Consider the following 23,286-nt stretch of genomic DNA (forward strand, 5'->3'; position numbering starts at 1 on the left):
TTTTTCTGTATGTGTATCCATTTGCAGGCAAAAAAATTAAAAGATGACACAAATTGTTTTGAGATGGGAAAAGATTCTCTACTTTTTGTTCCAAAGGCCACTTGGTTTTAATGTCTCTGCTACATCTTGTTAATGTTTTGTTTTGTTTTGTTTTTCATTTTAAGTAAAGCTAATCTTCCCTCAAAGAATGTCTTGTGGAAAAACAGAGAGACCTGGCTACCCAATAATGAAATCCAGATTTCCTATCTGAAATGTTTCAGAAATTAATTTAGACCAAGGAGTCTCGTCCAAGGAATCAGTTTTATGTCAAATTCTAACCTATGAACCAGTCTCTAAATATGAATGCTCAATTAATGACAGTGTTGATTCTGGGATGTCAGTATCTGTTTAATGGTTAAAAAAAAATCATAATTAATGACAAAACACACGGATTACGTACGTAGTCTCGGATAACCCAGCATCCAGGCAGCAGTCCCACCCTTCGCGAATAAACATCAAAACAGAATCAGTTATTTTCACAAAGATTTGGGAAGATGGCTAGTAGAAGTGAAAATATTCCTCCTCGTCTTTTTGGCAATGCTGCATTTTCTAATTTTTACCCGGAAGGCGGCGACAGTCCCTGCTGGGTATTCAGTCATCACACCCAGAGCCTAACAGCCCCCACTGACTTGCACGGTGGGGAGGGGGGCACCGTAATGGCTTTTTATCATGTTAGCATTTCCTTTGTCTGGTGCTAGATTAGCTCATTTCTTTCCTGTTATGGAAATGCATGCTTTCAGATTATTTCTTTTTCTCTCCTGCCACTTTCCCATTGAGCTTTATGAAGAGTAAGATGCTCATAGCCTGTTTTCCACAGGCCCTGGGTAGTATGTAGGTCACAAGTCTTCAGATGGAACGAGGACTCCATTTGGTGTTTATATCTTTGACAGCTGCATCATCATATTGTATCAAATCCAGGCCCTCGGGGGAAGGAGTCTTCCTCCCCACAGATGGTGCTCAGAATTGGAGATCCCAGCCACAGCTGCTCAGAAATGTGAAGGAGCCATTTTCAAGTTGTCTGAGCTCGGGCTAAGAATCTTCTTCTTGCTGGGATGTGGCTGGGGTTTCCCAGCAAGTCTTGCTTGGGAAGCAAGCAACTAATGGGGTTTCCCATTAGTCTTGCCTCCTTCCAGAGGTCTAGCGATCACTGCCCTGGGCAGGATCTTTACCGGCAAACAGGTGTTTTCTGCTTTCTCTGAGCAGCGGTTTGAAGGTGCCTGGGTAGCGCTGATCTCATCATTTGCTTAGGGCCGTGAATTCTGCTGCTTTGTGGAAAGAGCGTTGTCCAAGATTTCAAAGACCAACTAGACATTGTTCTTTGTCACACAGAGGCTGGTTGGAATGGGGACGGTCACAAGCACCCAGTATTGTACAAAGTCGTACCAACATAAGGCGCTTTCTCTGCTAGGACTTCAGGGCATGGAGGGGTTAGGGGCTCTAGTTCACAGGATGCGTACGTATTGCACACTCAATTCAGTGAACTAGAGAGAATCTACTCCTTCTCTTGGCCAGAGAAGCCTCCTGGACAGGACATATCCTTAGCGCCCGTTTGAAGGAAGTTTCCTGCAACTCCCTTAATCTTGTGCCCAGCAGGCTTAGAAGATAGAAAAATGAGTTCTAAGCACAAAATGCATTGTTGATGTTGAGAGTGTGCCTGATTTGACTTTCTTCCTCTTTTCCCTGTTACTATAAAATTCGGTTGAATGGGGATCATTCATTCAGTCACTTAGCAAGTATTTTCCGGGCACCTGCCCTATGTGAAGCATTGTGCTGGGGGTTGTGAAGGACACAGCCGTGAGCAGGGCCAAGTCTTGCCCTCCAGGACCTCCAGTCCAATCAGGTGCATGGGGCATGTCCACCAACACCCCAAGTACCACAGAGAGGAGCAAACAAAATATTACAGAGGCGCAGAGAAAGAAGCCATCACTTCTGCTTGGCGTTGAGCCAAGAAAAAATTTTCACAAAGTCTTTATAGGAACTTGAACATTGGGTGTCGGGGCATTCCAGCCACAAGGGCTGGGTGAGCAGATGCCTGTGTGGGAAGGCCGAGGGGTCATGGACGCCTGAGAAAGAACATGAACTTAACTTAGCGGGAAAAGGGGAGTCACTGCAGGCTTTGGGGCAGAGATGCATGGTCTAGAGCTGACAGGTGGTTAGGGCAGGTTGAAGTGGGGGCCTGACAGGCAGAGGGCTGAGACGGTGTGCCAGCTGTCCCCCAGGCTGGAGAACCCGAGGAAGACAGTGCGTGGGACTTACTCCTTGAGGTGCCTGCGAGGATGGAGAGGGGCGAAGTGAGGCTGTAGGGTGTGCTTCGGGCAGGACGAAGGCTGCCTTCTCTCTAATTAATAAGAGGGAGGGATGATGCGGTGCCCATGGGGCAGTGCCCTGAGGTTCCTGCGGGGGCTTCTGAGAAACTCACAGACTCAAGAGAGAGCTGGGTTAAACATCTGAGGGGCCCACAAATGCAAAGCCACCTTGCAACAGGGCTTGCTTTTCAAACCAGCACTTGCCAATCTCCCTTCCTGCTCCTTGTCCTTTCTTCTCCAGCTACCAGTGTCTACAAAGGGCACTTGGCCAAGTTAGAGGTCTCCACCATGAACTGGGATTGCCACATTTTTAATTACTTAAATGAGACCGCTTGCCACTTACAGTGACCAAAGGACTTCTTGTCACCTTCATCTCATGACCAGAAAAGTCAGGGGACCAGCCTGAGTTTTTACCCAGGGGCAGGAGCAGGTTTCAAAGGAAGACCAAAAAAGTTGCATTTCAGATTCACATGTGATCCCTCACAGTCAGAAGCCCTGGTGGGTGGTAGCCATTCACTTGTCAACTAGACTCTCCCCGTTCCTCCTTTCCTGGGTAGGTCATAATTAATCTGCACCCCAAGTACAAATAACTCAAACCACAATGTACTATCTCTGGGAAGAGAATGTGCCAGGGGACAGAATACTCAAGTTAAAGACAATGATCTCTCATTTTGAATGTCACATATTAGCAACCTAGGGCGGTGGACATCCTTGGTGGGAGATGGGGGAATGCAGGTAGAGGCCATGGGAGACTCCGGAGCTGTCATCCTGGAGAAGTGGGTGGCCCTTAAAGATAACAGCCCCACATGCAGTGGACTTGGGACAACAAGAAGCCATATAGGACGTGGCTTACTCATTAACTACATCTTGCTCTATGGAGGCAACCTCTGGGACTTTGAGCAGGCATCCTTTGAGGTCAACCAAGTAACATTTCAGACGTAAAAGGGAAAGACAGATATGCTGTAACCCAAGATCTGCTACACCACCTCCACAGGGGGTTTCTGACAGCACTGAAGTATCCTGCATCCTTGGAGAAGCCAAATGGAACTAAATAAATCACAGCCTGCAATACTCATCATGGATCACATCCTACTGACCAGTGGCCCCATCATATTGTCCTGCTGTGCCCTGGGTGCTGCTGCATAACAACTCTTCCAACTGTTTCTTATTCAAACTCATTAGTAACAAGAAGAGAGGAATGTTGACCTGTTTTATTCTCTGCCATTATTCAAATAGGCATCCTCCTGTTGAATTTGGAATTTAAATTATGGAAAATCATATTCTACACAATTAGTCATTTTCCTAACCGTTTTGTAAAAAGAATATATACAGGGTGCCTGGGTGGCTCAGTTGGTTAAGCATCTGACTCTTGATTTCGGCTCAGGTCATGATCTCAGAGTTTGTAGATTTGAGCCCCACATCAGGCTCTGCACTGTTGAAGCCTGCTTGGGATTTTCTCTCCCTCTCACTCTGCCCCTTCCTGGCTCGCTCTCTCTTTCTGTCTCACAAAAATAAATAAATAAACATTAAAAAAATTAATACGCATGCGTGCACACACACACATATACACACACACACACACACAGTCCACCTAGAGTAGATTCTTTTATACTAAAAAATACTTTAGGGCTACAGATTCAGAAGGGCACATGCACCCCAATGTTTACAGCAGCATCATCAACAATAGCCAAATTGTAGAAAGAGCCCAAGTGTTGGGATGAATGGACAAAGAAGAAGTGGTATGTACGTATGGACTATTACTCAGCCATTAAAAAGAATGAAATCTTGGGGCACCTAGGTGGCTCAGTTGGTTGGGTGTCCGACTTCGGCTCAGGTCACGATCTCGCGGTCTGTGAGTTCGAGCCCCACGTCAGGCTCTGTGCTGACAGCTCAGAGCCTGGAGCCTGCTTCGGATTCTGTGTCTCCCTCTCTCTCTGACCCTCCCCCATTCATGCTCTGTCTCTCTCTGTCTCAAAAATAAATAAATGTTAAAAAAAATTAAAAAAAAAAGAATGAAATCTTGCCATTTGCAATGATGTGGATGGAGCTAGACTGTATTATGCTAAGTGAAATAAGTCAATCAGAGAAAGACAAATATCATATGATTTCACTCATATGTGGAATTTAAGAAACAAAACAGATGAATATAGGGGGAGGAGGGGAAAAAAGAGAGAGGGAAGCAAACCATAAGAGACTCTTAACTATAGAGAATAAACTGAGGGTTGCTGGAGGTGAGCTGGGAGGGGAGATCAGCTAGATGGGTGATGGGCATTACGGAGGGCACTTGTTATAATGAGCACTGGGTGTCATATGTAAGTGATGAATCACTAAATTCTACTCCTGAAACCAATATGATCATATATGTTAACTAACTAGAATTTAAATAAAAACTTGAAAGGAAAAAAAATATTTTAGGGCTAATATAAATAAATGGAAATCCATTAATACCAGGGTCAGTTTTATGCCTTTGATATGGACTGTGTTTATTTCTGATTGTGGTACACCAGCACATTTCCAAGGCTTCATACAGTGGTAAGGTTGTTTTTTTATATGACAATAAGTATAACCAAGGTAATGTCATACTTTATGCCACAAATACCTTTTAATGACCCTCTAGAGCTTGAGTTCCTTGCTCTTAACTCCAGGATGATATCACAGTCAGAGATTTAATCAATAGACTTGCAGCAATCGATTTTTATTACCAGCTCTTCATAAAAGTTCCATGTCACTGTCCAAACATGGACTTACAGTCTAAATAACGTAATAGACACGCCCTGAGGAGCACCTATCCCCGAAGCCCACCGCACCACACCGCGTCATAGAGCCGGGATTCAGCCCCATATGAACATTTGGATTCCAAGTTTGATTCAGTAGTAAATGTGCTTTTGATTGTCACTTTATGCTGAATCTTAGTGGGGCCATCTTTTAAAATCTTCTAATTGTCTAATTCCTATTGCAAGAAAACGTTCCCTTTACGAAGCCAGGAGTATATACTAAGGGCTATTTACCAGATTATGGTGTCCTCAGTCTCTTAAATGTTTGGTTATTTAACTTGAAGCTTTTCACATTTTTTAAGAAAAATCGGAAGCCCATTAAAGGGTATTAATTATGTTAGTATTTGCCAGAAAACACTCGAGGAAAACAATGATTTTTTTTAATGTAGAGCAAAATCAGTTGAATTTAGAAAGTCCTTTCCATAATTGAACTGAGTGCTTTCACAAAGTGCTTATCTTTAGGTTAGAGAGTCTTGTGTTCCTTTTATCCACATTCTTTGTATCTTCTGGCTCTCTTTGCCAAATATACTGTTCTACAAGAATCTCTGAGGATGTTCAAAAAGGTTATAAGTGTCTGGAAGTTTGGGCAGGGTCACACTGATGCAGGAATGACAGTGAACAATTTTTTATGGTTTCCTGTGAGTCCCATGAAAAGAAGTCACAACTGACAATCCAGCGAGTGAAATGTGACACGAGAGACCGGTGATGGTTGTTTGGTAGTTGGGCAGGGCAGTTGGTATGGGAAAGATGAACGAGATGTTAGAAATGTCATAAATTGTTGTGTCTCTAAATCAGGTGTTTCTCTTGGAGACCCCAGTCTGCCTGCCTGCAGGCCATGCCTCCCAGTCGTTTTGGGGGTCACTCATCCACCTTCTTAGAGTTGTTGGAAAGTCATCTTTACCGTGACCTAGTCTTCAGGTCTCTGTCTCATTCACCATGCCTCTTCAAGACCAAATGTTCTAACATGCCTGATGCTGGCCTTGGCAAAGGGGATCATGGCCCGTGGTCCTTGAGGCCTGGACTCTTGCTGGGATCCCCTTGCCATCCCATCAGAGATCTCACTACCTCCTCTGCAAGCACAGCACAGGAATGGGGTGCTGGTCCCTAACATTCCCAGGACTGAGCCCCCTGTCCACCTCCTTGTCTGGAACAAAGCTTTCGTCTCTACTCTCTCTGTTTGTTTCGGCTTGAATATCTGCAAGCGTATCCCCTGGTGGGTGGTCCATCCAGAAGGTGATTTCCATTCCAGATCCTACAATCTTGTGATTCCCTGTTGTGTTCCTTGATGATGCCCATGAGGTTACTGAACGTGGTGACAACAGACTGACCATGGTCATTGCAGATCCGATCCTCACTCAGCTCCAGGCATGGCATTGGTTCCCACTCTGCCACTCGCCACCTCCGTGGAGTCAAGGGACAGTGATAATGGGCCAGGGTGCAGTGCTTAAAGCTGTTCTTGTGCCTGGATCCCCAGAGCTCAGCTGGTGTAGACTAGAGTCTCCCTGACTCCTCACAGTCCTTGCTGAATGTCTGCTCCTAGGACTGAAAGACAGCGAAGGGGTTTCGTAGAATTGAGTTGGGCCATGCTCTTCAATTGGTAGCTTAAATGCCTTCTGGATATGGGTCTGTTCAAGTTTTCTATTTCTTCCTGTTTGAGTTTTGGAAGTGTGTGGGTGCTTAGGAATTTGTCCATTTCTTCCAGGTTGTCCAGTTTGTTGGCATATAATTTTTTCATAGTATTCCCTGATAATTGCTTGTATTTCTGAGGGATTGGTTGTAATAATTCCATTTTCAGGAAGAAATAGAAAACTTGAACAGACCCATAACCAATGAAGAAATTGAATCAGTTATCAAAAATCTCCCAACAATAAGAGTCCAGGACCAGATGGCTTCCCAGGGGAATTCTACCAGACATTTAAAGTAGAGATAGTACCTATCCTTCTCAAGCTGTTCCAAAAAATAGAAAGGGAAGGAAAACTTCCAGACTCATTCTATGAATCCATCATTACTTTGATTCCTAAACCAGACAGAGACCCAGCAAAAAAAGAGAACTACAGGCCAATATCCCTGATGAATATGGATGCAAAAATTCTCAATAAGGTACTAACACATCGAATTCAACAGCATATAAAAAGAATTATTCACCATGATCAAGTGGGATTCATTCCTGGGCTGCAGGGCTGGTTCAACATTCACAAATCAATCAATGTGATACATCACATTAATAAAAGAAAAGATAAGAACCATATGATCCTGTCAATTGATGCAGAAAAAGCATTTGACAAAATTCAGCATCCTTTCTTAATAAAAACCCTCAAGAAAGTCGGGATAGAAGGAACATACTTAAACATCATAGAAGCCACTTATGAAAAGCCCACAGCTAATATCATCCTCAATGGGGAAAAACTGAGAGCTTTCTCCCTGAGATCAGGAACACGACAGGGATGTCCACTCTCACCACTGTTGTTTAACATAGTGTTGGAAGTTCTAGCATCAGAATCAGACAACAAAAGGAAATCAAAAGCATCCAAATTGGCAAAGATAAAGTCAAGCTTTCACTTTTTGCAGATGACATGATATTATACATGGAAAACCCCATAGACTCCACCAAAAGTCTGCTAGAACTGATACATGAATTCAGCAAAGTTGCCGGATACAAAATCAGTGTACAGAGATCAGTTGCATTCTTATACACTAATAATGAAGCAACAGAAAGACAAATAAAGAAACTGATCCCATTCACAATTGCACCAAGAAACATAAAATACCTAGGAATAAACCTAACCAAAGATGTAAAAGATCTGTATGCTGAAAACTATAGAAAGCTTATGAAGGAAATTGAAGAAGATACAAAGAAATGGAAAAACATCCCATGCTCATAGATTGGAAGAATAAATATTGTTAAAATGTCAATACTACCCAAAGCAATCTACACATTCAATGCAATCCCAATCAAAATTGCACCAGCATGCTTCTGGAAGCTAGAACAAGCAATCCTAAAATTTGTATGGAACCACAAAAGACCCCGAATAGCCAAAGTAATTTTGAAGAAGAAGACCAAAGCGGGAGGCATCACAATCCCAGACTTTAGCCTCTACTACAAAGCTGTAATCATCAAGACAGCATGGTATTGGCACAAAAACAGACACATAGACCAATGGAATAGAATAGAAACCCCAGAATTAGACCCACAAAAGTACGGCCAACTAATCTTTGACAAAGCAGGAAAGACTATCCAGTGGAAAAAAGTCTCTTTAACAAATGGTGCTGGGAGAACTGGAAAGCAACATGCAGAAGGATGAAACTAGACCACTTTCTTACACCATTCACAAAAATAAACTCAAAATGGATAAAGAACCTGAATGTGAGACAGGAAACCATCAAAACCCTAGAGGAGAAAGCAGCAAAAGACCCCTCTGACCTCAGCCACAGCAATTTCTTACTTGACACATCCCCAAAGGCAAGGGAATTAAAAGCAAAAATGAACTATTGGGATCTCATGAAGATAAAAAAAAACCTTCTGCACTGAAAAGGAAACAATCAACAAAACTAAAAGGCAACCAACAGAATGGGAAAAGATATTTGCAAATGACATATCGGACAAAGGGCTAGTACCCAAAATCTTTAAAGAGCTCACCAAACTCCACACCCAAAAAACAAATAATCCAGTGAAAAATGGGCAGAAAACCTGAATAGACACTTTTCTAAAGAAGACATCCAGATGGCCAATAAGCACAGGAAAAGATGCTCAATGTCACTCCTCATCAGGGAAAGACACATCAAAACCACACTGAGATGCCACCTCACGCCAGACAGAGTGGCTAAAATGAACAAATCAGGAGAGTATAGCTGCCGGAGAGGATGTAGAGAAACGGGAGCCCTCCTGCACTGTTGGTGGGAATGCAAACTGGTGCAGCCGCTCTGGAAAACAGTGTGGAGGTTCCTCAAAAAATTAAAAATAGATCTACCCTATGACCCAGCAATAGCACTGCTAAGAATTTACCCAAGGGATACAGGCGTGCTCGTACATAGGGGCATTTGTACCCCAATGTTTATAGCAGCACTTTCAACAATAGCCAAATTATGGAAAGAGCCTGAATGTCCATCAACTGATGAATGGATAAAGAAATTGTGGTTTATATAACACAATGGAATACTACGTGGCAATGAGAAAGAATGAAATGTGGCCCTTTGTATGAACGTGGATGGAACTGGAGAGTGTGATGCTAAGTGAAATAAACCATACAGAGAAAGACAGATACCATATGTTTTCACTCTTATGTGGATCCTGAGAAACTTAACAGAAGACCATGGGGGAGGGGAAGGGGGAAAAAGTTAGAGAGGGAGGGAGGCAAACCATAGGAGACTCTTAAAAACTGAGAATAAACTGAGGGTTGATGGGTGGAAGGGAGGGGAAAGTGGCTGATGGGCATTGAGGAGGGCACCTGTTGGGATGAGCGCTGGTTGTTGTATGGAAACCAATTTGACAATAAATTTCATATTTTAAAAAAAATGCCTTCTGGAAAGCAGAAGTTTATTATATTCCACCTGCCTAAATGCCTTTAGTCTTCTTCAGAAACCGGCTTGCAAGTTCATTTCCATAGCTCATTAACCTCTTTTGGACAGATTAGCTCCAAAATATTGAAAAACGGTTTCTTGCCTTTAAAGGGTGCATTTGCGCTTCTCAGCTTTTGGACCAGGAAGGTGTTCAACTCAGGAAGGAAAGCCTGGGTCTGGGGAAGATGGTTCTAAGCCGGCGTCTTCTTGTCTTGTGCAGTTTCAGGGAAGGCGGGGAAGACGGCACAGATTCACTAGCTGTATTGATAACGCGCGGGCTACAAGCTCTTGTTCATCCTGCATTGATCGTGCAAGTGGGATGATTTTCTCTCCTCTGCCAGTGTCTTTCCCGAGTAGCACTGTGGGAGCAGAGGGCCTGGGGTTTTGTGGCTTGACAGGGAGGGTGAAGCTGTCCACAAGAGAGAATTGCAGACCTCCCCAAATGTAAATGCTTAACATAGATGAATTTTTAATGGAAATCAATTTTGCTCCTCCAAAGAAGCTTTCGGCTTCTTGGAAAATATAGACTGCTCGCTGTTGATTACTGACATTATATTTCCTTTCTCTTTCCCCTCTCCTCCTGCCTTCCCAACCTGTTGGCAGCTGCCCATATCTAGCAGTGAAAATCACCCCCGCCATCCCCGTGGTTGGTGGCATTCTGTTCTTCTTTGTGATGGGGACCCTGCTTCGCACCAGCTTCAGTGACCCGGGAGTCCTTCCGCGAGCCACGCCGGATGAAGCCGCCGACCTGGAAAGGCAAATAGGTAACCTGGAAAGGCAAAAAAGCAGACGAAGGTCTGCCCTTAGCCTCGGGTCCCTTCCCACCTTGGCTCGGCCACAGTGTGGGAGGACAGGCCCAGGTGCCCGTGCAGGAGGGGCAGGCGGGGCACTGGACGGTGACGCCTAGCCGGGGAGGAGTCCCGGAAGTCTTCGTTCCCGCTGCAGCAGGATGACCTGAGTAGAGGTGGGGTGTAAAGTGTCTGGAGGTAAGGCCCAGGGGCTGGCGCACTGGAGGCGGGCTGGCGATGCCATCAAGTGAGGGTCGCCACCAAGTTCTGTTTCCCGATGCTTCTTGGAAACCCAGGCTCCTCTGAGAAGGAGCCTCTGTTATGAAAGACCCATAGTTTTAGGTGGCTGCCCTCTGCTCCCTTTATGCACTTCATGCTAGTTTCTGTAACAGAAACCTGGAGAGGTTACATCTTACGCCGCTGTCTGGGTTATCCAGCCTAGGACCCAGAACTTCCTTTATTAAGGCATGGCCAAGATACATATTTGTGATATATTATTGAGCTGAATAGCTTTGGTTTTTCTTAGATATGTATCCTAGGATTAAAAGTTTACAGCAACGCATTTTAAAACATAGTAAAACAAATCCTAATCCCTCACAGGGCAAACTTTTAAAGTTGTATTTTTGGTTAAGAAAAGAGAGATGCTTCTCGCTCTTAAAAGTTTGCATTTGTGACCATGTGGCTTGGCAGTGGTGCAGTGATAATCTGACAAGAGTGGCAGAGGGGCTGTGATCACTCCGTGTGAACATAAAGCTTAGCATGAAAACCCACCTGACAGTTCCCTCCCGCTGTTCCTCCTACGCCGTGGGCTTCCCTTCCCAGGCTTACTCAGCCAAAAGACCCCCCTGCTTTGCAGTGTAAAGAAATACAAGCGTGGGTCTTGAGAGACAGCACCTGCTGTGGTCTGCCATCCCCAAGTACCAAAGCATGACTGTGTCCTCTGAGTATCTGCCTACATCCCTGTTGTCCAGGAGGGGGGCAGTGAATGACTTAATGGTGGGAGTGTTTGGTGGGGGTCTGCTGGGCCACAGCCTTCTTGTGTCCTGAGGCAGGGAAGCAGAAGGAAGAATCAGCAGTGGAGAGACAGACCATCTCTTAGTCACCGCATCTTGGGATTTCAAGACATTAGTTATGAATTAATTTGTAATTTAAAGCCTTACATTTATAGCATGTGAATCATTTGCAAAGGCTACCCATGGCTATTGCTGAATTTGATCATATCCAAGCAAGTATTGGGTTATTGCATCCATCTTACCAATAAGGAAACAGAGCCTCAAAGAGGCTAAATGGGAGAAAGTGGCAGAGCCAGAGCCTTGAACCCAGGTCTCCTGGGTCTCAGCCCTTATTCTTTCCAGGGCATCATGTCCCAGGGGAGAGACAGGCCCAGTTTCCTTTGAAACAGAACTGGGCCTATGGAAACTGCACGGTCTGTACCTACATCACATTAGCATGCAGCTAGAAAATCCTCAACTCAAGCAGTGTGCAAAGAGCCCAGCTCTTCACACTGGCCTTGAAGCATTTTCCTGCTGTGATCCTGTTTGCTATCCTACCTCTTGGTTAGTGAAAGGAACATCTGCAAAATCAACAAGATTAGGAACTGGGGATGATAAAGAGTGCCACCGGAATTCCCTAAGAGAGTTTCCGTTCTTCCTTGTTAATATCGAAGAGGTTGAGTGATTCACTGAAGTGCCGTATATATCCTAAGAGCAGTATTTTTCAACATGAACATTCTTAAAACCAGCTCTGCCTCATGCTCTCAGAGACACAGAATCTGTGAGAGAACTAGACGGGGTAAAGGATGAAACCGAATCTTGTTTCCTGTGAGGAAGAGCAGAGGGACTTTAGAGACAGGCGAGCATGGCGGACATGAGTTGCTCTGCACATCCCTTCCCCAAGAAGCAACAAAAAAATTGGAAAAAATAGTCACAAACATTTCATGGCTCTAGAATTCAGCTGTATTGAGGAGCAGTTACTCATGAAAAACTCTTGGACTTTGGTTAAGTAGAGTGGGTGTCTATGACATTCTCACCTGGAGCTGCTTCAATCCCCACCAAATTCCAAAGGTGATAAAGTTCGACCTGGACAGGGCAAGCTCTGAAAACCAGCAGCTTCCCTGAGGGGCCAATTTGCTTTAGAGTGAAGTATGGAAAAAATCAGTAACTGAAACTTTCACCTTAAGAAACTAGAAAAAGGACAAACTAAACTCAAAACAAGCTATAATAAGGCAGTATTAAAAATGACATTGGAAATAAAAGAAATAGAATACAGAAAAACAACAGGGTAAATCATAAATCAATGAGACCAAAAGTTAGTTCCTTGAGAAGACTAACAAAATTGGCAAACCTTTAACTATACTATCCCCCACCCCTTCCAAAAAAAAAAAAAAAAAAAAAAAAAAAAAAAAAAAAAGAGAGAGAGAGACAGAGAAGATACAGATTACCAAAATCAGGAATGAAAGCAGAGGCCTCACCATTGACCCTACAGATAGTAAAAGGATTTTTATTTTGTGCCACAAATTAGACAACTTAGATGAATAGACAAATTCTTAGAAAGCCACAGTTACCAAAAGAATGACTCAAAAAGAAATAGAAAAGCTCAAGAAACCTATAACAAGTAATCCTTACCTCATACCTTACACACAGTTTAATTCAAAATGGATCATAGACCTAAATTTAAGAGCTAAAATTCTAAAACTTCTGAAAGAAACATAGAGAAAATTTCCATGACCTTAGGATAGGCGAAGACTTCTTATATAGACACCAAAAGCATGATCTATAATGAAAGTAAAATATAATAAATTGGATTTCATCAAATTAAAAATTTTTGTGCTTCAAAGACACCTTTAAGGGGCACCTGGGTGGCTCAGTTGGTTGGGTGTCCGGGCTCTTGATGTTGGCTCAGGTCATTATCTCATGGTTTATGGGATCCAGCCCCATGGTTGGGCTCTGTGCTGACAGTGAGGAGCCTGCTTGGGATTCTCTCTTCCTCTCTCTCTGCCCCTCCGCTGCTTGAGCTCTCTCTTTCTCTCAAAATAAATAAATACACATTTTAAAAAGATACCATTAGGAGAGCCTGGGTGGCTCAGTTGGTTAAGTGTCCGACTTCTGCTCAGGTCATGATCTCCTGGTTCACAAGTTTGAACCCCGCCTTACGCTCTATGCTGACAGCTCAGAGCCCAGAGCCTGCTTCAGATTCTGTGTCTCCCTCTCTCTCTGCCCCTCCCTTGCTCATGCTCTGTTTCTCTCTCTCTCTCATAAATAAATAAATAAATAAATAAATAAATAAATAAATAAATAAATAATTTTTAAAAGACACTATTAAGAAAACAGAAAAACAAGCCAAAGACTGGGAGAAAATACTTGCAAATCATATATCTGATAAAAATATCTTGTACTTATATCCAGAATATAAAGATCTCTTGCAACTCAATAATAAGATAACCCAATTAAAAATGAGTAAAGGATTTGAACATTTTTTCCAAAGAAGATATATGAATGGCCAAAGAACACATGAAAACAGGATCAATATCATTAGTTAAAAGGGAAATGCAAATCAAAACCCCAATGAGGTACCACTTCACACCCACTAGAATGGCTCTAATCCAAAAGACTTGAGGGTGACAAATGATGGTGAAGGTATGGAGAAATTGGAACCATCACGTATTGCTGGTGGGGATGTAAAATGGTGCAGCCACTTTGGAAAACATTTCCTTAAAATTCTTCAAGAAGTTAAGCATAGATTATCCTACAACCCGGCAACTCTATTTCTAGGTATTTATCCAAGATGAGTGACAACATATGTCTCTGGTGTGCCTTGTACCTAAAACCCCAAAACTGGAAACAACACAAATTGTCCATCAGTGAGCAAACTGATGAACAACATGTGGTATATCCACATAGTGGAATACTATTAAGCTATAAAAAGGAGTCCAGTGTTGACACATGTTACAACACAGATAAACCTTAAAAACACACTCAGCAAGGGATGCCTGGGTAGCTCAATCAATTGAGCATCTGACTTATTTTTAACTTTTAAAACTGTTTATTTATTTTTGAGAGAAAGAGACTGAGGGGAGAAAACAAAGAGAGAGAATCCCAAGCAGGCTTTGCACCATCAGTGCAGAGCCCAATGTGGGGCTCAGACCCACGCACCGTGAGATCATGACCGGAGCCAAAACTGAGTTGGAATCTTAACCGACTGAGCCCCCCAGGTGCCCCAATAATAATTTTTAAAGAGGCTCAGACACCCAAAAAAACAGAACTCCAAAATTTACAGTATGGACAATAACCATCACCCACAATCTCATTACAGGAAAGAGTATCTTTTTTTAAAAAATAATTCTCTTGCTTTTTAATTGAGATACAATTAGCATAACATTATATTAGTTTCAGGTGTACAACATGATTCGATAATTGTGTAGATTGCAAAATGATCACCACAATAAATATGATTTACATCCATAACCATAAATAGCTAATAAATTATTTTTGTAATGAGAAATTTTAACATTTACTCTCTTAGCAACTTTCAAATATGCAATATAATATTAGTAACTATTGTCACCATGATGCACATTATACCCTTATGACATTTATTTTGTAACTGGAAGTTTGTAGATTTTGACCCCTTTTACCCATTATGCTCACCCCCACCCTCCTTACCTGGCAATGACCAATCCGTTAAATCTGTTCTCAGTATCTATGAGCTCTGTTTTTTTTTAAGTTCTTTATATAAGTGATATTATACAGTATTTGTCTCTCTTTCTCTCTTTATTTCACTGAGTATAATACATTCAAGTTTCATCGATGTTGTAGCAGATGGCAAGCTTTCCTTTTTTATGGCTAAATAAAATTCCATTGTATATACATACCACATCTTTTTCTAAAATTTAAATTTTAATTAGTTAACATACAGTGCAATATTAGTTTCAGGAGTAGAATTCAGTGATTCATCATTTACATAGAACACTCAGTGCTCATCACAAGTGCTCTCCTGATACCCATCATCTATCTAGCCCATCCCCACCCACCGTCCCTCCATCAATGCTCAGTTTGTTCTCTATGGTTAAGAGTCTCTTGTGGTTTGTCTCCCTTTATTCTCTTCCCCCACCCCTTCCGATATGTTATCTGTTTTGTTTCTTAAATTCTACTTATGAGTGAAATCTTATGGTACTTCTCTTTTTCTGATTTATTTCACTCAATGTAATGCATTCTAGCTCCATCCACATCATTGCAAATGGCAAGATATTATTCTTTTTGATGGCTGAGTGATATTCCATTGTGTATATATACACCATGTCTTCTTTTTTTAATTTAATTTTATTATTATTATTATTTTAATTTACATCCAAATTAGTTAGCATATAGTGCAACAATGATTTCAGGAGTAGATTCCTTAGTGCCCCTTACCCATTTAGCCCATCCCCCCTCCCACAACCCCTCCCGTAACCCTCTGTTTGTTCTCCATATTTATGAGTCTCTTATGTTTTGTTGCCCTCCCTGTTTTTATATTATTTTTGTTTCCTTTTCCTCTTGTTCATCTGTTTTGTCTCTTAAAGCCCTCATTTGAGTGAAGTCATATATTTGTCTTTCTCTAATTTCGCTTAGCATAATACCTTCCAGTGCCATCCACATAGTTGCAAATGGCAAGATTCCATTCTTTTTTATTGTGATACTCCATTATATATATATATATATATATATATATATATATATATATATATATATATATACACACCACATCTTCTTTATCCATTCATCCATCGATGGACATTTGGGCTCTTTCCGTACTTTAGCTATTGTTGATAGTGCTGCTATAAACGTGGGGGTGCATGTATCCCTTCGAAACAGCACACCTGTATCCCTTGGATAAATGCCTAGTAGTGCAATTGCTGGGTCATAGGATAGTTCTATTTTTAATTTTTTGAGGAACCTCTATACTGTTTCCCAGAGTGGCTACACCAGCTTGCATTCCCAGAGCATCTGGCTCTTGATAATGGCTCAGGTCATTATCTCATGGTTCATGGGATCAAGCTCCACATCAGGCTCTGCACTGACAGTGAGGAGCGTGCTTGGGATTCTCTCTCTGCCTCTGTCTCTGTCCCTCCCCTGCTCACACACTCTCTTTCTCAAAATAAATAAACATAACAAAAACGCTCTAAGCGGAAGAAGTCCGATCAGAAGGCTACATATTGTGTAGTTCTATGTGTATGAAATCTCTGGAAAGGGCAAATCTTTAGAGATAGAAAGTAGATGAGTGATTGCCTGGGGTGGGGGCAGGAGTGATGGTCACCACACTTGGACTTCAGAAAACTTGCTGGAAATGGCCTCAACTTGGGCTGTGGTGCTGGTTGCACAACCCAGCACATTTATTTAAGGTCATGACATTGTATATTTCCAAAGGCTAGCTGTTAGGTTTGTAAGTTTATAGCACAATAAAGCTGTCAGGGAAAAAGAGGAAGAGAGGAAGGGGAGAGGAGGACAATGGGAACAGAAGAGGAAGAAGGGCCCACTCACCTCTAGTTGTGTGACGTTAGGCTAGTTGTCAAATGGCAATAATGATGCGTATCCTATAAGGTTCTTTTCAGGATCAGCTTAGTAAATGGTTGGGGTTTTTTGGTTGGGTTCTTTTTCTTTTTCTTTCTTTCTTTCTGTCTGTCTTTTAAGAAAAGTAGAAAAATTCTTCTCTTTTCCCACCTAGTTCTCTCCTCACCTTCCACATACATAGATTCTTATAAAAGAATTCTCGACCTGAAATGTGGTAGGAATAAATTGCACAGCTGGTCTAATTCTTTATAAGGAGTCCTCCCTCCCCTATATTACTTGGCTGTGGAGAATAAGATTCTGTTTCAATGAAATCTTAGCACATTTATTTTGTGCCATCTAACGAAAGAAGGAAAAATGAAAATTACATTTGGAAACTTCTTATTATTAGTTATGAATCCTAATTATCTGTAGTAGATGTCTCCTTACAGAAGCCCAGGATCGCCGCTGGAAACCAGCCATCTGAGTAATTGCTGGAAGCTGTGGGTGGAGGGCGGGCACAGCTCCCTGCCTTCAGATTTCTGCCGGGGAGTAGGTGGTGAGGAGGAGGAGACTCAGTGTCTCAGAGTCTGTTACAAGTCTCCTGAAATGCCTTACACTTCTTTTTTCTGGAACACCTTTCCTGATGAGTTACACTGCAGCTAAAAATACACCCAAGAATGGCAGCAGGGGTGCAGGGAGGTCTCACTGGGGTCCCTAAAGTCCCTGGAGTCCTGCTTGGAAATGTGACCCTTTGGAGACTCAGCTTTTTCGGTTCACTTGGGGATGATAAGATACTAAGCAACTGATTTGGAGTTAGGAAAAAAAATGATGAGAGGGGCACCTGGGTGGCTCTGTCAGTTGAGTATCTGACTCTTGATTTCAGCTCAGGTCATGATCCCAGGGCTGTGGGATCAAGCCCTGCATCAGGTTCCACACTAAGTGTGGGACCTACTTGGGATTCTCTCTCACTTTCCTTCTACTCCTCTCTCCCACTCATTCTCTCTCTGTCTCTCTCTCTTAAATAAAAAAATAAGATAAGAAAATCTTTAAAAAGGAAAAAAAAATTATGAGATACTGCATTATAAATCACAGGATCAAAGCATTTCATTTCAAGTAGGGATAGACCTTTACAGGGATCAAAATGGGGGAAAGTGGTGGGTCTGCCTCTCTACTTTTCATTATGCGTGTGGTCACTTCCCAGCCCCACTGGTCCCGAGGATGCCAAGAGAGGGAGTCCAGGACGAGTTGAAATGTGAACTCAGCTTGCTGGACTCCCAAAAGCAAGCCTAGTTATTTAGGAAACTCTCTCCCCGTGTCACGGTAACCCTGACACTACAGAGTTCCAGCAGGATCCGTAAAAGAAAAAGATGATAAATTGATCGCAGATCAAATAGTTGCTTGGTGAGGGCGGAATTCTATCAAAGGAAGTAGGGTTGTCTTTAAAAAACTCACCCATGTTGTGGCAACGGCAGAATCTGAAGAATTATTACCTCCACTGTGCAACTTTCACTGGACAGCTAGAACACCACTCTGCTAGTCACAGTGCGTCTCCCTTCTCGGTCTCCTTCTGTCTCTTTCCCTCCCTCTCTCCTTTCCTCTCTCTCTCCCTCCTCCCTCCCCTCCTCCCTGGCCCTCTCCTCCTCTCCCTCCCCCTGCTTCCTCCTCTTCTCCCCCTCCCCCTTCTCCTCCCCCTCTTCCCTCTCCTCATCCCCTCCTCCCCCTTTCCTCTCCCTTCCTTAGCTTCTTTCTCCCTCTTCTCCTCCCCCTCCTCCACTCCTTCCTCCTCTGCCTCATCTACTTCTTTCTCCCCCCTCCTCCCTCTCCTCTTCCTCCCCCTCCTTCTCTCCCTCCTCTTCTTCCACTTCTCCCTCTCCTTTTCCTCCCCCATCTTCTCTCCTTCTCCCTCCTCCTCCCCTCTTCCTCCTCCTCCCCCTCAACTTCCTCCCCCTCCTCCTCTCCCTCCTTCTTCCCCTATTTCTCTTTCTCCCCCTTCTCCTCCCCCTACTTCCCCTCCCCTTCCTCCCCTTCTTCTCTTTCGTCCTCTACCCTCTACTCTTTTGGTCAGATTCTCATCGACCTCTTTTCTTGAAGTACACAGAACCAATCACCATTTCTAAGACAAAAGTTTCATCTTTCCTTATTTCCTAAATTGGACTGGACATCCTCTAGAAGAGATGTTTAGGAAGCACGGCTGTTTCTGATCCCGAGGAAACACTGGCCAACCAGCCGCGGTTCCGCCCCGTCCTACATAGCGCAATTCCTGGGAAGAGTTCCATGGGAACAGGATGTTTTCATCCGCCAATTTGACTTGCTAGAGTTTTTTTCCCTAGAGACATCTTAATTCTGTGTTTAAGAGTGGAAACATTTTAATTGGCATTTTAACAACACTGATGGATTCTTGTTGAAGAAAAGACTGAGAATACTCTAAGCCATTTTAAGACCTTAATCAATTTTATCTGTTGTAAAGCTACACCATTTCCAATTTTTCCCATTGCTGTTTTTATTTTACTAAAATTATTATGATTAGAGTCATTTCTGCATAAAATTTAAAACTAAGAATGTTTCCATTAATCAGGCTTTTTGTCATGAAAGTTGTCATTATGAATTTTCTTACGGAACTGTTATTTCTAGTAAGACAGATTTTTCCTGGCGATTTAATTTTTTAAGTCAATACTGGCTTCTTTTTGTGTTGGTTATTTTTACTGATGACATTCACCACAAAATTGCTTTAAAATGTGATTGTTTCATTTATTTTTGGCCTCACGATTAGTCTGTTGTCTGTGATCGATCTGTGATTAAACCTTCCTTAGACTTTGAGTCACTCTGTGTGCTATATGCTGGATGCCACAGCGTAGAACATACAAAAAGAGAAAGGGCAGGGTCATTGGTGGTTAATTTGATTGGCTTTCGCCAATTTTCTTTTCAGAAGGTGATATTTTCTCACCCTGCCCCCCAATTTTTGTTTGCATTTCCCCGCTCACCTCCAAAATGATCCCAGTTTATCCGTTGTGTAATTGTTATTTGCAGTGGACATTTTGACCTTTCATGAACAGCTGGCCAGACCCGGAAACTCTGCTCGGACTTGAATTACACCTGCCTGTGTGGGACTCCTCCCGCCTTTGCCATCGTCTCTGCCCTGCTTCTTGCTTCCTGCCCCCTTCTTTAACAGAGTAACCATGATGCCACTCCATTAGCTTTGGCACTTTCTCTTCCATGCACCATTCAGCAGTTACCTGTGTCCGTCGAAGTAAAATATTCTGCGTGCTTTTCCTGTAAAGCCATTGGTTGGTCGGTCCATGCTGAAAGATAGAATGATGGTAATAGCTATTTTTCACTGAGTGCCTCTCTCGTGCCGGGTATCATACTCAGCCCTGTCTATGTAGGACTTCCTTTATACTCACAACATCCACTCCATGGTGTTTAGACACTATTGTCCCTATTTTAGTCACAAGAAAGCCAGTGCTCAGAAAGGACAGTGATTGGTCAAAGGTCAGTTGGCCAGAGCTGGGAACATAGGCCCGTCTGCCATCACCCCCTGTGCTCCAGACCACTGCCCGTGGTCTGGCTGCTCTGGGGAGCCAGGCTCTGAGTGAGAGTTTCTGGTCTTAGTGGAGCAAGTAGCCCTTCCTATTTTCCCTAAGTTGCTTTCTCCCCCCCGGGCTGTGGGCATCATCCAACTCTCCCATCCTGTTGGCTGACTCCCCCATCATCTCCATGACTCAGAAATAGAGAGCCATGCCCAGCACATTGTGGCTACAGGGCCTGGTTCTCAAATCCCGGGCCCAATTGTGTGGAGAGAGTGGAACTGCCAGGAAAGTCCAGGCAATCCAACGCCCCTCTTGAAACTGACTGCCTTTTGTCCTTTGGGACTTTTGTCCTTTGGGACTCTCACTGATGCCCACATGCCCTGTGATACTCGTGAAGGAGTTAAGGGAAGAGGAGAGCAGGGTGTCCCGCCATGTCTAAAATACCTTCTGGAAGGGACAAGGCCTTTGAAGAAAATGGCATCCCAGGAATAATAAAAAAAAAAAAAAAAGAAGAGGAAGAAGATTCCTTGTTTAAGGGAAAATGCTAGAAACATCTAGTGCGTACTAATGCCAAGGAAGGATAGGCAGTGATTCTCCCATACCGACACAGGGTGGCAACTCAGAATGTCAGAATTCCTCATTGTCTCTTTAAAAAATAATCCAGCCTGGGAGAGCTGGGAACCAGATGTCACAATTCGTAATTGTGGTATTTGGGGAAATACCACAAGATTTTGAAAACTCTAGTTCTGAGGGAAGGAAGGAGCCAGAGATTTTGTTTTTCCAGAGGATTTAGGAAGAGGGGTGTTTTTCATCCAGGATGTTCATTAAAGTCTATATTATGTCTTCTTCCCGTAGAAATCCAAATTTGCGGGAATGCACCATGTGATGGAACCGAGGCCAGTTTCTGATGTAAACGTATTCACGGGTTTGCGAGGTTAGGACATTTTACTGTGATGGTTGGGGTGGAGAATTGTAAGGATGGAGAAGAGTACTCTGCAGCTCCCACCCCTGGTGGATGCCCTTTGCAGAGCAGTCCTCCAGAGAGCCTTGTGGGTGGCGAGTGGGATTTGCCTCCTTTTTACAGGAAGAGAAACTGAGACGAGGGCACTTGCTGAGATCACGCTTTCTTGTCCCCGCTGCGCTGAGCCTCTGAATCTGAATTCCTAAATCCACAGCGGTATTTTGGTGACCTCTGTACTCCCCATCCTGAATCCGCTGGGTGTCTCTTTTGACACAATAAGTCTTACTAAGTTGAAGGTTGGACTTACAGAAGTGTACCCATGTACACATTTGGAATCTCTTCTGGAGAATTAACGAACCCACCCTGAAAACAAAGGGACCACTTCATTTCAGATGGCTCTCTCTCACGGCACCAATGTTACATTCTTTAGAGTCTGTTAAATCAACAAAAAGGGCAATGTCGACATGCTTTGACAAAAGAAAGAAAGGAAGAAAGGAAGGAAGCGAGGGAGGAAAGAGGGAGGGAGGAGAGAGAGAGAGAAAGAGAGAAGAAACATACTGTAATTATAATCAGTTCTCATATACAAAACCGCAGAAGGGGGAAGGTTGGTCCACTGACCAGGGTGAGGAAGAGGTCAGCTGTGAGCGAGCAGAGGAAGCCAGAAGCTGCAAGGAAAGGAAGGACAGGCTGGTGGCATGGAAGGGATGGAGAGATTGGGACCGCGTGGCTCAAGAATATGGCCAAAGGAAAGAGCAAGGGTCTGGCGCGTGTTCGTGGAAAATAGAGGCCCACCCCTCCCCAGCCAGGGGCACTGAAATGCACAGATTCCATCGATGAAAGAGCTTGGGGAGCCCGCCTCCCTGACTCCAGGTGAGCTGGTCCCCAGCAACGCTCTGAGTCGCCAAGGGACCTCAGTGACTGTGGACATCATCCCGGACAACTCCCTTGGTTTGCAGACAACTGAGGCTCTGAGAGAGACAGGTGTAAATACCTATCCCTTGACTTTTTTGCTTCTGAAACCGAATCCCTAAATCCTTGCTACACAAAGAGGGGTCCGTGGAGGAGCAACATCAACATCTCCCGGGAGCTTGTTGGAAATGCAGAACTTCAGGCCCCAGTCCTTGTCCTGACTGAGAAGCTGCATTTGTAACAAGACCCGTGAAGGCTGAGAAGCGCAGCCCTAAGGCCTCTCTGCTCCCACCTGGGGAGGGGGAACCAACCTGTGTCTGCCTTCTCCACCCGTGTTTGCTTCCTCTCCTCTCAAGTCCTCAGGACCGTCAGGCTTTCAGGGGGTTAGCTAACCAGCAGTTCATTTACCCGGAGCAGTCAGTGTAATTACCTCCTTGCAGTGCCTATAAGCAGCATCTTTTTCCTTATTATTAGTTATTAATGATAACCATATAAATACCTTCTCTTTTGCTAGTGCTTTACAGATTCCAAGATCCCTGTATGTTTTTATTAGTAGTAAAGTATATGGTGATGAGTGCAGGCTCTAGAGCTAGGTTGGCTGAGCCTGCATCCCAGCTCTTCCACTTGCTGTGTGACCCTGAGAAGTGTTTTAACTTCTCTGGGCCTCAGTTTTAGTGCAAATAAAATTGACCCACTGGGTGCAAAGACCCATTCCAGTGTTACCATCCCAGAGTCTAGAAATAAATCCTTCCTCCTCCTTTGCCTAACCTTGAAAATCCAGGAGCGTGAATACCTTAGAAGGTTTTTTAGCCTCTTCAACTACTTACACAAAAAGAGTGACATATTCTGACTTGTATTTCCCCAATAATGAGTGATGTTGAACATCTTTTCATGTGTCTGT

General features: G+C 43.4%; 1 protein-coding gene and 2 long non-coding RNA genes across 4 annotated transcripts in view; 1 reads left to right on the plus strand and 2 right to left on the minus strand.

The window, feature by feature from the left end:
* ZDHHC14 (zinc finger DHHC-type palmitoyltransferase 14) overlaps positions 1–23,286 on the plus strand; it is a 289,733-nt gene that overhangs the window by 160,209 nt on the left and 106,238 nt on the right. For both annotated transcript variants that reach the window (XM_058735764.1, XM_058735763.1), the window contains exon 2: positions 10,280–10,440. In XM_058735764.1, coding sequence (XP_058591747.1) covers positions 10,280–10,440 — 161 coding nt within the window. The remainder of the gene's footprint in view (positions 1–10,279; positions 10,441–23,286) is intronic.
* On the minus strand, positions 5,025–15,400 carry LOC131515099 (uncharacterized). The gene is made up of 3 exons (XR_009263436.1): positions 13,305–15,400; positions 9,770–10,780; positions 5,025–6,510 (listed from the first exon to the last, which is right to left on the minus strand). It is a non-coding gene; the product is annotated as an uncharacterized LOC131515099 (long non-coding RNA).
* Positions 17,089–18,656, minus strand: LOC131515100 (uncharacterized). Its single transcript, XR_009263437.1, has 3 exons — positions 18,441–18,656; positions 17,375–17,527; positions 17,089–17,213 (listed from the first exon to the last, which is right to left on the minus strand). It is a non-coding gene; the product is annotated as an uncharacterized LOC131515100 (long non-coding RNA).

The sequence above is a fragment of the Neofelis nebulosa genome, chromosome 6 (genome assembly GCF_028018385.1).
Source record: "Neofelis nebulosa isolate mNeoNeb1 chromosome 6, mNeoNeb1.pri, whole genome shotgun sequence".
NCBI lineage: Eukaryota > Metazoa > Chordata > Mammalia > Carnivora > Felidae > Neofelis > Neofelis nebulosa.